The sequence below is a fragment of the Aspergillus tubingensis genome (genome assembly GCF_013340325.1).
Source record: "Aspergillus tubingensis WU-2223L DNA, scaffold_8, whole genome shotgun sequence".
NCBI lineage: Eukaryota > Fungi > Ascomycota > Eurotiomycetes > Eurotiales > Aspergillaceae > Aspergillus > Aspergillus tubingensis.
The window spans coordinates 4,359,216-4,372,166 of record NW_023336282.1 but is presented as its reverse complement, the minus strand read 5'-3'; the positions used below and the strand labels follow the sequence as shown (position 1 = coordinate 4,372,166).

Below are 12,951 nucleotides of genomic sequence, written 5' to 3'. Positions count from 1 at the left end.
AGAAAGAGAAGAAAAAGGAGGGCTACTCTAGGCATCGAGAGAATGATACCCAATCCAGGCAGAGAAGAAAAGGGTCACACAAGACATGACACATTGGCGAGGTGGGAGAAAGTTTGTCTACAAGGCTGTGAGTAGTTTTCCTTGAACACGCGCAGAAAAGTTGGATCAACCACTGAGGAAGGAGGTTCAGGTAGGACGAAGTGTAACCAGGGCTTGGACGGAGTCAGAAGACCGTTTGGGGTGTCCTCTTTAACTACTCAGGATAGTTTGGTCTGCTATTTTCTTTTCTTTCTCTGTTTTGGGAAGTCGCGCATTGCCACTGCACTGACATCTCGCGCTAGTGATGTGAGAGAGTTACCTTTTCTGCTTCCTTTTTTCTGTTTTGTCTCCCTTTCCAAGGTGGATGAAGTGGCACACATACTACTTCCTATTTACTACTTACTCCGTATTGTGTACACCACATGCCGTAGAACCAGTTGAAATTCAAACGCTTTCAATTGTAATTGCTTGACTTGTTTGATTGCGCGTGCATCCAGGTCATTGCGTCTAATAGGCACTGCCATAAACCATACATTCCTGTTCCTTCAATCCCGAGCAACGCCGGTCCGCTGTTGTACACTCATTCTCTATTCCTCCCAGCTCGTGATCTGGACCAGCATGTAATCACGTGAACAATAGAGGTATTGCAGCTGAGGAAATGACCAAATAAACAAAAACAATATTGGAACAAAAAAAAATGCACAGACAGAACATGATCATACTGCTGCTTTAACGGGTTCAGTAGAGGTCTTGGACCCCGATTTCGTGTCAGGCGCACCCTCGATGGCAAGAGGAGTCGCAGCCTCGTCATCCTCGTCTTCATCATCACTCGAGGAACTGTCCACTCTACGCCCGTGGCGACGGTCCTCCTCCCGACGTCGACGGCGCTCCTTCATGACCTCTTGCCGGCGAGCATCTACACACCTGTTTAGTACGCATTGTGGTTCATGAAACTCTGGGAACTTACCTCGAATTTCCTGCGTCTTGACCGCATACGCTTGGATTTCCTCCTTGGTCAAGACTCGCAACACGATCACATACTCCGCTCGCTCCTCATACCGCTCTCGGCCAAGCTCCAAGGCAGCAGGGTTCACAAGCCGTCGGTCAATCTTCGTCCACCGGGCCCCAGGAGGGATTCCCTTCTTGTGCGCATCTTTCAATGGGGCCACCCCTTCTCGTACGGGATTGGGCTCCTCCGGGAACTTCTCACGGGGAGGCTTCAGGATGCCTTTGGGCGCAGGTGGGTCCTGATCTTTCGACGTGGCCTGCTCAGACTTCTGGAGCTCGTCTGGGCGGCCGACATCTGCTTCTTTGTGACGCGGCAAATCTTCGCTTCGGTGACGAGAGTGAGACCGCTGGCGATGGGCGCGATCGACTGTCAAATAATGAGACGGTCGCTCGCTGCCACTGGCTGACACATCCGAGCCATCAGGCTTCCTATGCGCCGATGGCTCGCGCCGGTATTTCTTCAGGTCTTCATCCGAGGTATGCTCATCAGACTCGCTTCCTGAGCGACGTCTAGAAGGTCTGCGCGATCGACTGTGATGCCTTCTATACTCCAGATCCCGAGCGCTCCGGTCCCGGGAGCGATGACGGTCGGGCCGGGGTGAGAGATCATAGTCAAAGTCGTCCGAGTAACCACTCGCGAGCACTGCGGTTCCTAGGCCGGTGCTCGACCCCGAAGCTGCGACAGCGCTCTTAGCAGAAGTTCGCCTTGAAGCACGATCGTCATAGGAGTGCCGGCTACTCGCATCGTCATCATGTCGCCGGTGTCGGCGATGGGGACCATGGTCGTACTCATCCCTATAAGAAGAGTAACCTTCATCGACATCTTGGTGCAAGGATACGGGGGCCCTCTGCCAGGACCGCCGCCGGGCACTCGACAGATCTACATCACTGTCAGCGGAGCCGTGTGTGGAACGCCGCACACGACCGCCTTGGTCCAATTTGTCAAAGCCTCTCTGAGACGGAGGAGGCCCGACAGCCCGTGACTCCTTGCGAGGCAGCAAGTGAGGGTCATCAAGGCCAGTCAGACTAAGTGGTCTATTCCTTGGATAAGCTCCTCGCTCATAGCGCAGCCTGGCAATTGAGTCTTTTTCCATCTGCTCCGATGCATTGGTATAAGAATAAGCATCATAGTCGTCGATATCTTCGCCTTTCCGGAGACCGCCAGTGGGGGGATACCGCAAACGAGGGCTATGCTCGTACACCGGATATCCACCATGAGGCACTCGTTGCCTTGCTCCCTCATGTGGGTCCAAGTGCCCAGTATCGCTGGCATAATCAATGTGGGAGAGATGATGCCGCCGGTGGTGTCGGGGCGAAGAGGCCGGTACAACGTAACGGTCATGGTCTCGACGCGGGCTAGGGGTTCGCTGGTGACCGGGGATAATGACGGGGGAGGCCCGGGACAAGGGCGATGCAGGTGTGTCATACCGGCCGGAGGAATAGCGAGGATCCACCGCAGACATGGTGCTGCTCCGCACTCGCGGTCGGATGGCGTACTCGGTCCTCAACTTGGTCGAATGGCCGGGGTCTCGGTATGTTGTGGAAGAGATGGGTTGTGCTTCCAGTCGGGGTTCTCGCACCAGGCGAGGTTCGTAAGAAGAAGCGTAGTTGACATCGGCATGGTAACCCGGGTATGGCGGACGGCCGGCAGAGTGGTAAGGATCGTAGGAAGCACTGAGCTGCACGGTGCCGGTGGAGGCCCGCATAGGATCGATCATACGCGATCCGCTGGGAGACATGGGTCGGTAACGCGCAGCGGGACCCATCCTGAACCCTTGCAGCTACTTCAGATTAACAATGGGCTGCGAAGCGCTATTTCCGACCGAGGAAGTGTGGGGTTGGAACAGCGCAAGTAGTTCAACAGAAGCTCCGCAGGAGGTTCCAAGGCCGAACTTGCAGTGAGGGTGGAAAAGAAAAGTAAAAGAGGACTTGGATAAGAGAAGTTGATGAACAAACGGAATTTTTGAGAGGATAAAAAAGTCTGTGGGGGTTGGTTGGGTGTAAAGCCGTTCAGGCACCCGACGAGACGAGCAGTAGATGATAAAGAAGAATAATGCCAGAGGGGCAAAATGACCCCGTGATAAGCAAGGGGGAGGGGCAATGATGCAGAAAAGAAAAAAAGAAAGAAAAATAAACGGAAGGGAGAAATTTGACAGCGATTGACAGGCCGATGCCCGAAAGGATAGACCAACCGGAGGGTGGGAATAGAGGGCGATATTTGAAGGGGATGGCGCACACTGATTGATGGAACCAAACAGTGGACAGTGGATTTCAGGAGAAGGGAGTAGAATGAAAGGATCAAAGCAAGTGCCGGAGATTCCACTCAGTGCGGGGAGGAAGAAGGGGAAGATAGATTGATGTGAAGATGAAGAGATGAAGATGAAGCGATCTTCAAGAATCTGAGGCGGAGAACGTGTGACGCAAGATGCGCGCGGAGGGGGGAAGAAAAGGAAAAAGCACCAGAAACCAATCCGAAGCACACGGATTCCAAGCAGTACTATTGTTCCGAAACACGGACGAATGTTGATGGAAGGATAAATTTCTCCACTCGTAGCACTATTAGTACTTGTCCGGAGCAGTGGACTCCAAAATTATTATTGTCTGATATACAATACTGTCTGTTTGTAGTGTAAGTAAGTCCAGGAAAGAAGCGAGGAAGAGAATGGGAAGGAAAGTAAGTAGATGCAGTAATACTACTCGGTACTAGTCAGAACTGTGGAAATGGCAGTTGGCCAACCACGGATTCGCAATCGCTGGTTTTCGGGTGGGAGCCGCACCGGCTTATCTCAGCTGCCCGCCTTGATTGACTAATTGGACTAATTGGGGTTGGAGCATCTCTTTCCCTCCCCATTTCATATCCCATCATGTTCATCATGATCTCGCTTTTCTTTGTCTCCCGCTTGGTGACTGGGCGTCGATAGGTATCACGGGTTCTGACTTTCTTGCCCTTTTCGTCAACCCTTCAAGCATTGTTGGTGATCCCAGCTGAGAATGACGGCAGTCACAGTATTGTGTCAGTCCCACTCTCTGTCTACCCCCTCTGCCATCTTCCGTCTGTGGTGTAAAGACACAGACCCTCTTCACGGATTACTTTACTTACCGTGTGTACTAATATCCTTAGTCTGAAGACCATTTCATTAGTCCGGTCTCAACAGCCGATATTGTATGACTTTCCTGCTCCATCTCAGGCGCTCCAGCACCGCTGCCCTCCACCCACCCGAGTGCCCGGGCAAATCATCCGTGGCCTCGTATCCACCTTCTTCAGTTACGCCTCGCCAAGCTAGGAGCGGATGATGTCATCCCGGACGAGTCTGAGGCATTCGGCACTCTTTCGGTGGCCCCAGTATGGAGCCCACTGCCAGCCCGAGTAAGATTAAGGGCTCTGAATGGCCATCCCGGTGGAGTCGGGCGGAATTTCTAGAAGAATGGCTCAACCATCACTGTCTGTCGATCCAACGGGCGCTGCTAGCCTTTCATGAAGTTATCGACGGAAGTCCGGCACACATCTGCCTTGCGAGAATGGCGTCTGCCAGTTCCGCCGCTGGGAGCCACGTAACGTCCCGGGCGGCTTCAACCTTGATCAGCCGCCGAAGTTGCCTACACTGTGCCCTCCCGGGGTGGTTAGATCATTTTCGTCCTCTTTTTGAGCCATAACTAGCACCCCGTCTCCCGCTTCTTGCAAGCCAAGGGATGCAGATAACCTCGGGCATAAATTAGCCCCCTTGAAACAATGGGACGGGCGTGCTCTGGTCGGTTGAAGGTCCTTGCGGCGGTTGTTATCCACCCCAGTGCTACTTGACTTGCTTCACCGGACAAGCGAAGGGAGTGCGCGATTTGTTTCGGGCCCCTTCAGCACCCTGGCAATATCCTGCAATGGACGGGGAAGCAAATTCCTCTCCAGGCGCTCTCAAGCACGCTGCCAGGGAACGAACTAAAACACCTTGGGTGTGGTGTGAGGGTCATAGTAACACACACCTCCTTAGGCAGTCTGTCGTCTTGGGTTTCTCATTGCGCTCGTCTTCGGGTTGGGGGTTGACGAGATTATAGTACTCTGACATCTACGCCTTCGTAGGTCTACTCTCTCCTCGTAGCCAGCCACACACTTCCTTCGTTCGACTTCAAATCTATTGTGGATACTTGCTCATGACTCTTTCTCACTAGGCCCTCTGTTTCAGGTGTCATCATCTGGGAACGTCGAATCTGACGCACTCTTATTGGAGCAACCAGCCACGACCCAGCTAAGCCACCTAGTGTGCCCTGGAAACTTGTTGCCCGCATACCTGAACTCAATCCTTCGGGGCAGCATTGGGATAAGGCGTCTACTAGTCACGCACAGCCCTGGGCCCCATTTTCACGGGACAGACGTTGCTCAGCGCACCAGGGAACGGGCCATCTGCTTGCATCAATGGAGCAATGCCTATAGGATTCTGCCTGCAGGTGCCTGGGCCGTTCCAACCCTTTGGGTCCCTGACCACGAGGTGACCCATTCGGAGTACGCGCATTCCATCTATCTTATCGGAAAAGCTTTACATTGCTGGCTTCGTCTTTGATGTATGCAGGCCGGGGCACCTCAATTGCAGGGACTGTCTGCCCAGGTATATCGCCCGCAGTGCCTGGACAACTCATCGACTATCAAGGTTACATGAATTCGCGGATCTGTTGTCACAATTGATTTTACATATAAACATCGTAATCGATGTCTCTGTTCAATTATTCCTTTCCATCTCATTGTCCTCGATCGCACAGTCAATCTCAGACTATCAACAAGAACTCAAGTGTTTCTCCTTTCACCTCGCTTTCCTTATACCGTTATATACACCCTCAGGGCCCTTGAACCACTCCACAGACCCTCTCCACTCTCAATTTCTCCTGTGCTTGGCTAGTTGTCTTGCCCCAAGCTGGTCCTATCTCCAGATCTTTCCAACCACAGTCCGAAGATCTCATTACCGTTCCCCAGTCTTGCAACCATGACCAACCAAGTCCAGAACGCCAACACCACCATAGTCCACGCAGCCGTTAGGCCCTCTATGGCCGGCTGGTGGGAATGCTGCAACTGCGGCAACATGAACAACCCGTCGCTCAGCTCTGGCCGTTGCACCAGCTGCAACAATCACACCCGTTGCACTTCCTGCAGTGCTGCTTGAGATACATCGACACATCCTCTGTCTATGTGTATTCTTAATCGCACGAGTCACGACTCTCATGGATATATCAGCCTTTACGACCTGTACGATCATGAAAACCCTCAGTTTCGATATCCCTTGCGCGTGATGATCCTCGACAATGTATGATAGATGGTTTGGGCATGTTTAGGTTTTGCTTCTTGTTTTTATCAACTGGTTACCTGTATATTAGATAGATTTCGGGTTTCTGTACACTAGCTCTGTCATTTTACTACGTGTACTTTAGGAAGGTTAAGGTTTCGGTTCTGATGTTCACGCTTAATTATACTTTGTAGTGGGTGGTGTTTAGGCCTCCTCATTGCTGCCTGCCTGTCTGCCTGCCGACTCAAGACGAATTTAGGCAGCACATGTATAGATTCTTGCAGATCATTTACAACAATCGTAATTACATCTTTCACAAATCTATGCATGATGCGAATCAATTTGTGACTAAACATCTAGTAGTTGGTGGTAGTAGTGACTTCAATAGTTGGGTCGAAAATGATTTTTCTAACGACTGCTTTTCGTTGTGTGTGGTAGTAAGTTAGTAAAGTAGTTATATATATAACGAAACTAGTCGGGAGTTCCACCCCCAACTAACCCGTGTCCTCCATACAGTACTACTAAATACTAGTAGTTACTACTCTAGAGTAATCGCCCCGATCTCTTCCTTTCAGTTCCTAAAGTATGCTTTTCTTCTTCTTCTTCTTCTTCTTCTTCTTCTTCTTCTTCTTCTTCTTCTTCTTCTTCTTCTTCTTCTTCTTCTTCTTCTTCTTCCTTATAGGACTTCCCATGTAGTCACTTGGATTTGATTTGATCCATCCCAGGAAATCGCCAAGACGGTCAAAACTATGATAACAACCTGAGATAAAATATCGTTTATTCTACTACTGTCTGAAAGCGATCACAAGATTGAAGTGCAGATAAAGTTCGGGTATAGCTTATGATTTTCGGAACCTAAAGGAACTTGATCCCTGGATACTACTATAGACGGGGAGGGGTTAAATCTACGCCACGGAAAATTGTGAGGCTATTGCCACGTGCGGGTGTATTCTCCGGGCTAATCGGAATTTACCACTACATTCCTTCCTATTAACTATCTATCCCTGTAGCGGCAATTATTGTTGTGAGATAGTATCAGTCTGTATTAGTTATGTATGGATAGAATAGAGCCCAAGCTATTTATGTATGCAAAGGGAGAATGTCACCAGTCGGGAGAGCCAAAAGGACCGGTGGTATCCAAGAAAATACAAAAATAAAGGGCAATAAGGAAAACTGGGATGGGTGGTTGGGAAGGTCAATGCGGGCGCTAGTATATGATGGAATAAACGATGAAATCTATGGGTTAATCAGTTTGTCACTCTTGCGATCGTCTATGTGAACTTCGTCTTCGCTTGTGTTTTCTTTCGGTGTCATTCTGTGTAGTGGGTTGGGATTCGGGGGGAGGATTTAGTCCGGCCTCCTTTTTCAGGCGGGACACTACCGGTCCTAGTTCGTAGAAGCTGTCCCCTGTAGTGCGGTCTGCACACGGGCTTTGTCTGAGTGGTAGAAACCAGTCGATGATGGAATACCCCAGGACCTGTTGGAGGTTCTTGAAGGGGCTGCCGAGGTCGAAAGGATTTTCGCCAGGTAGGGTTTGGAGAATGGCAAAGACATGCTGCTTCTCTGGTGGCTGGTAATCTCTTGCTGCCTCAGGAGATAGAGGCACAGGTGGCAGTGGGTACGTTATGGTGCGGAAGGTGGGTGCCCATCGTGACTCGGGGTTGAGCCTTGCCAGCATACGATCTGGCACGCGTATAGCCAGAGTCCAGACTGCAGACCGACGGTTCAGATTTTCAATTGTGGACAGATTCCACATCGCGAGCTGTAAGGAACTGATAGTCATTCCGAAGGAGAAAAGCCCGAATAGGGAGCTCCTACTGATAGTTAGAAGGCGACCGGGGAATCTGAATAATACGTTGAGATACATACAGTCCAATACCAATGGCAAGGTGAACGTTTGCTCCGCCAGTCTATGCGAAAGATAACGGTTAGTTGCATAATAGAGAATTTGAAGACTCGTACTCACATCTTGGATGATCTCTGCCGTAAAGGTTGCGCATATTATCAGACTGAATACGCAGAATATCAGAGTATAAAATACGAATTGTATGAAGAATTTGAACGATGTTTCGGAAACCACGCCTCCTACCCTGATCGAGTGTTAATCACACGCCGGTACAGTACTATTGGGAAAGTGAACTCACCAAGGACAAAAGTGGTCCATCTTAAGCACACATCTGTCTACCTCTCGACAGTGATGTGCTCTGTCTGGCTTGTAGCGACAACATGTCGAGCAATAAAGTGGTCTCCCATCCTCTTGGCAAACAAAAACATCTTTTGTATAAAAACTTTCCAACCCGGTATTATCCAAAGGGATTGCACCACCGTCAGCGTTGCCGTCTGCACCTCTTTCAATGTCTATATCCGTCTTATCTGGCTTCTCAGCAGTTCTTGTCCTTCGGTGCTTTCTCTTCCTGCGTTGAGGGCGTTCCGACGGTTCCGTTTCTTGCTGTTCCTTCGTCGGCGGGGACGATCGGGGGAGGAAGCCGGGGTTGCGGGTGATATTATACAACAGCCGGAGATATGTTATTATAACGACGAAGATGAGTACGTAGAAGATAACGAGAATGGCTATGCCAGCGCCAACTCGACTGCCTCGGGAATATTTAGGGAGAGGGCGGATCAAGTAGTCAACTGATTCGGACAATTAGCGGCGGATGTAAGCCATTGGCTCAGGGGGCACATACTGCATATCGGCTTGGTGACAATATAGCATGCATATACACATACGCACAATAGAAATGGCGGAATAGTCCTGGCAACCGCTAAATTAACGCGCCTATCTGGGCGCGCCATTTGAAACAGAACGTGGAAGGCTTACAAACGCCTCCGCATCGGAGAACAGTCAGCTAGCCAGTTTCAGGAAAGTCAACCCGCATATGTATCCATATTAACATATAGTATATACAGATTCCACGGAGCGAGATAATGGCGAGACAAGCAAGCCCGTGTGAAGCGATATGCGACGATGGGGGACAGAGCTGAAGTTGGCAAGAGGTTGCATTGGCAGTGTTAGGCTTCCAGGAACGTGACAGGCACCATGTGCAAACAGGGCAAACCTCCGTCATGATGTCATGTGCAAGATCACGTGCCGATAAGGGGTGGGCTATCTATGTTCGCGATGTCCCCATACCATCCAATGTGATGCCTACGAGAGAATGTGGGACAGTCTTCATCAAGATAATTCCATTCAGAAGGCAGCCATGTTTAGCAGCCAGATTGACTCATAGCCGGCCCGTCTTGTGCTGCTTTGAGGTATTTACACGTCACTGACAATTTTTCTACCTGGAGTTAAACCTTAAACCTGCTAATTCTTGTCAATACGTGCCGAACCTGTTTGATCGGGACGGTCTTGTCCGCTGACATCGATGTAGATATCGACACGTGTATGGATTGACCTGCGGGACGGTTTTCGGTTTGTTTCAGAGCGTGTGGTATCCTGCAATGCGGTGCGCCGTTGCTGTGAAGGCTTCCAGACTTCGCCAGGATGGTCCGATGCACAGTGAGATCACGAATTAGTTTGACATCTACAGCTGAGGAGAGTGATGATCATCGGGAATAACGGCCCCGTTGAAACGTCAAAAGGGTACATGGCTGTGGCAGGATCGTTAGTCGGATATGTCATGGAGAGCTAGAACTGGCCATGACAAGTTTCCCCGCAGTCGCTGCACCATTGCTGTGCCGTTATTACGGACAATGCCGTAGGTGGTGCACCATGTAGAGCTGAACCTCAGGATAAGGCCCCCATTAGTTCGTAGCGAGATTCAGCTCTGAACGGACACGGACACGTTAGTACATTAGTGCCGGTTGCTAGTGATGGGTGATGTTCGTTAGTGGTTTGGAGATGGAGCCGAAGGGAGTCAGCGTCGGCCGTCTTGGCTGCACATGACATGGAGCCTCATGCGGGAGATCGGAGAAGCCGAAAATAGGCACGGGGGAGCACTAAGTCGGGGAAAACGAGGGCGGTACAGGAAAGAAAAACAGCGGAAGGAAGAAAGTCAAAGATCAAGCAGGAAGAGCAAAGTGCAAAAGAGAACAAGAGTACAAACGATGACAAACCTAAACATGAGGTTTGTAATGCATCCAGTCATCGTTCAAAGTGAGCAAGACGTCATTTTGGCAGGGCATGTGCCCAGGTGATCGAAGGGCTTGGATGGCTTAGGCAGAACTAGTATGGGTGCCTGCTTACTTGGAGCAGCAGGAGTCGCGAACGCTTGACCGACGGAAGCATCACGAATAGGCTTATCGGTGCCCCATCAACTAGGGGAAATGAACGGTCAACATCGGAGTCACAGTCAGAGTCTCGAACTGCGGCATCTGGAATTTCGAGGCACAGGGCACGATGTTGCCTGAATTGTATTTGCGCGCGCTGTTAACTAAAGTGGAGCCCCCTTCAAGGCCGCAACCAGGCAACATACTGTAGTCTAGCGTAGAATGGAAGTGCCCAGGTCCCGCAGTGCCAGTGTCATACTCCGCGAGTCCAGAAGCAATGAAGGGGGAGGGGAGAGAAAAGGGAAAGAGGCAAATAATCAAGCAACAAAAAAAAAAAGTAGCAATATTCTTTGGGGAATAATAATCCAATTTCCTACGAAATGAGGAATTAAGCCATAGAGAGAGCAGGAAAAGGGCATGGGCGGAGTGGGCGCGCGCTCCCGGGCAAAAGCGAGAGCCTCCAAGCCTCGCGGATTCCGCCTTTCGCGAAGGTATCCGGTGGACCCTAGAATGTTTTGAGTCAACATTCGGACAGCATATCTTACGATGTCTGTTAGTGAGACAAGTCCAATATGATTCAACCCAGTCTGGGACTGCTGATTGCTCAGGTACGAGCAGTTCGGGGTCCCAAAAAGAAAATGGGGTTGCCAAGCCACTTTGGTCGATCGACCCTAACCTGAATGGCCCCGACGTTGATCAGGCATTGCACCTGCTTGATGACTGAGATGAAGGCCAGGAGGGCGCCTTTTCGTGAGATCAGCCACAACCATGGCGAGGGCGCCTTGGGGCCTGGCTCTGAATCATCGCTAGTGACAACGTCTCGTCTCTCTGCTTCTCTCTTACCTCTCTTGAGGTTTTAAATAACCTCCAAACCCCAGCCTTCGATATGGATTCACTCACTCTCATCTACTACTACAAACACATTCACATAAACAGCTTCGGATTCAATCCATTGTCTCTGCCTTCTAGCTTGCTTCTTCATAGCTTCCCAACATACCTTCTACACTTTTAATAGCTACCTCTCAAACATCATCTACCATCATGTCTGGAGTCTGGTACTGCTGCGATTGCTCCTCTGGACCTCACCGGCTAGGCCTTGACGACACCTGCCTTCAGTGCGATCAACCACGCTGCTCGAACTGCCACATTGATACTCAGGACACTGTTTCGCACCACTGTCACGAGTTGTCGCCATACGCACACGCTCCAGCTCCCCAAAACTGTGAACTGTCGGGGAACCTTATCACAAAGATGCCGTCCATGTTGGGATGTAACAAGTCCATCCTCCGTGCTTCCTTACACCACAGCCATGCATTGCAACATGGCATGCCTGGGATCAACAGCCAGGACTCCCGGGGTACGGTCAGCCATGGCAGCCTATACTTCTGCTGCAAGTGTGGAGATGGACCAAAGCTGTGGGACAACCAGCCGAGATGTGTGATCTGCCAACATAACATCTGCTCATACTGCCAGCCGGCGAAATAAAGCCTGAGAATGGTGACATGAATTGGTAAGGACCAACACAAAAATTGGTTTGGTTGGAGCGTACGACTAATACTTGATTTTTACAGATGTCAACGCATTGTTTGATCTACGACCACCTAATCCATCGATTGCGGGTACTTTATCTGAGCGTTATCGTTATGAGCGGCATGAACATGGAACAGACATGACCAGGAGTCTTGGGTTTCTTTTCTTTCCTTTTTCTTTACTCCATTTGCTTTCTGCTATTAATTTCCTTTCTTTTATTTGGTGATTTTCTTTTGCATGAGCGATTGCATAATCTTGGTTGAAATTCTCAAGTGTCGAGTTTAGTTCTGTTTTTGGTTTCGGGTTTTTTATTACATGGATGACTGTACTAAAGATACGACTTAGAGTTGGGGCGGCTGCACGCCTGAGCGAGCCGGACTCGCTCGGTGGCAGCCGCGAAGAAAGCCTTGGAGTTTGGTGGGTCGTGGGGGACATTTTTCTGGATGGATAGACTATGGTGCTCTTTTTTCTTCCCGCGCGATCAATTTCCACTATTGTTCTATGGTTTCTATTATGCGATCTCTTGTTTCATCCCCCTGTTAGACTAGATTTCGGTTTTGAGTGCATCAATGTATAAGCAATGTTTACTACTCCTTTGGAACCATGTTGACGAAGATCCTCTCGTAATCACCATTCGGCATCGATGCAGTAAAAGCAAATAAAGAATGGAGTAAAATAGAAAAGGAACAACAAACCTACGGGGGCCGATCGTGAATGACGGCATAAGCGACAAAAACTCCGTCCGCAGACTGATCAAATCTCGTACTCGAGATTAAAGCGGTCGTCTTCTCGAATATCCCAAGTGTACGGCGTCTCGGGATGCAATAATAGCCACACTATAGCGGGCCAAAAATTGAAAAATAGTAAAAAAAGGGGAACACGGAGTGTCAACCACACG

The 12,951-nt window shown here is 50.0% G+C and overlaps 2 protein-coding genes across 2 annotated transcripts; both read right to left on the bottom strand.

Annotated features, from left to right (window-relative positions):
- Window positions 1-755: 755 nt before the first annotated feature.
- AtWU_07741 (uncharacterized protein) lies at window positions 756-2,813 on the bottom strand (the record flags this gene model as incomplete). Its single annotated transcript, XM_035502850.1, has 2 exons — window positions 756-955; window positions 1,007-2,813. 2 exons carry the CDS (start codon window positions 2,811-2,813, stop codon window positions 756-758), a joined length of 2,007 nt encoding a protein of 668 aa, XP_035358743.1.
- A 4,753-nt stretch (window positions 2,814-7,566) lies between these two features.
- Window positions 7,567-9,146, bottom strand: AtWU_07740 (DHHC family palmitoyltransferase; the record flags this gene model as incomplete). Its single annotated transcript, XM_035502849.1, has 6 exons — window positions 7,567-8,125; window positions 8,181-8,221; window positions 8,278-8,401; window positions 8,456-8,945; window positions 8,999-9,066; window positions 9,133-9,146. 6 exons carry the CDS (start codon window positions 9,144-9,146, stop codon window positions 7,567-7,569), a joined length of 1,296 nt encoding a protein of 431 aa, XP_035358742.1.
- Between the last annotated feature and the right edge of the window lie 3,805 nt (window positions 9,147-12,951).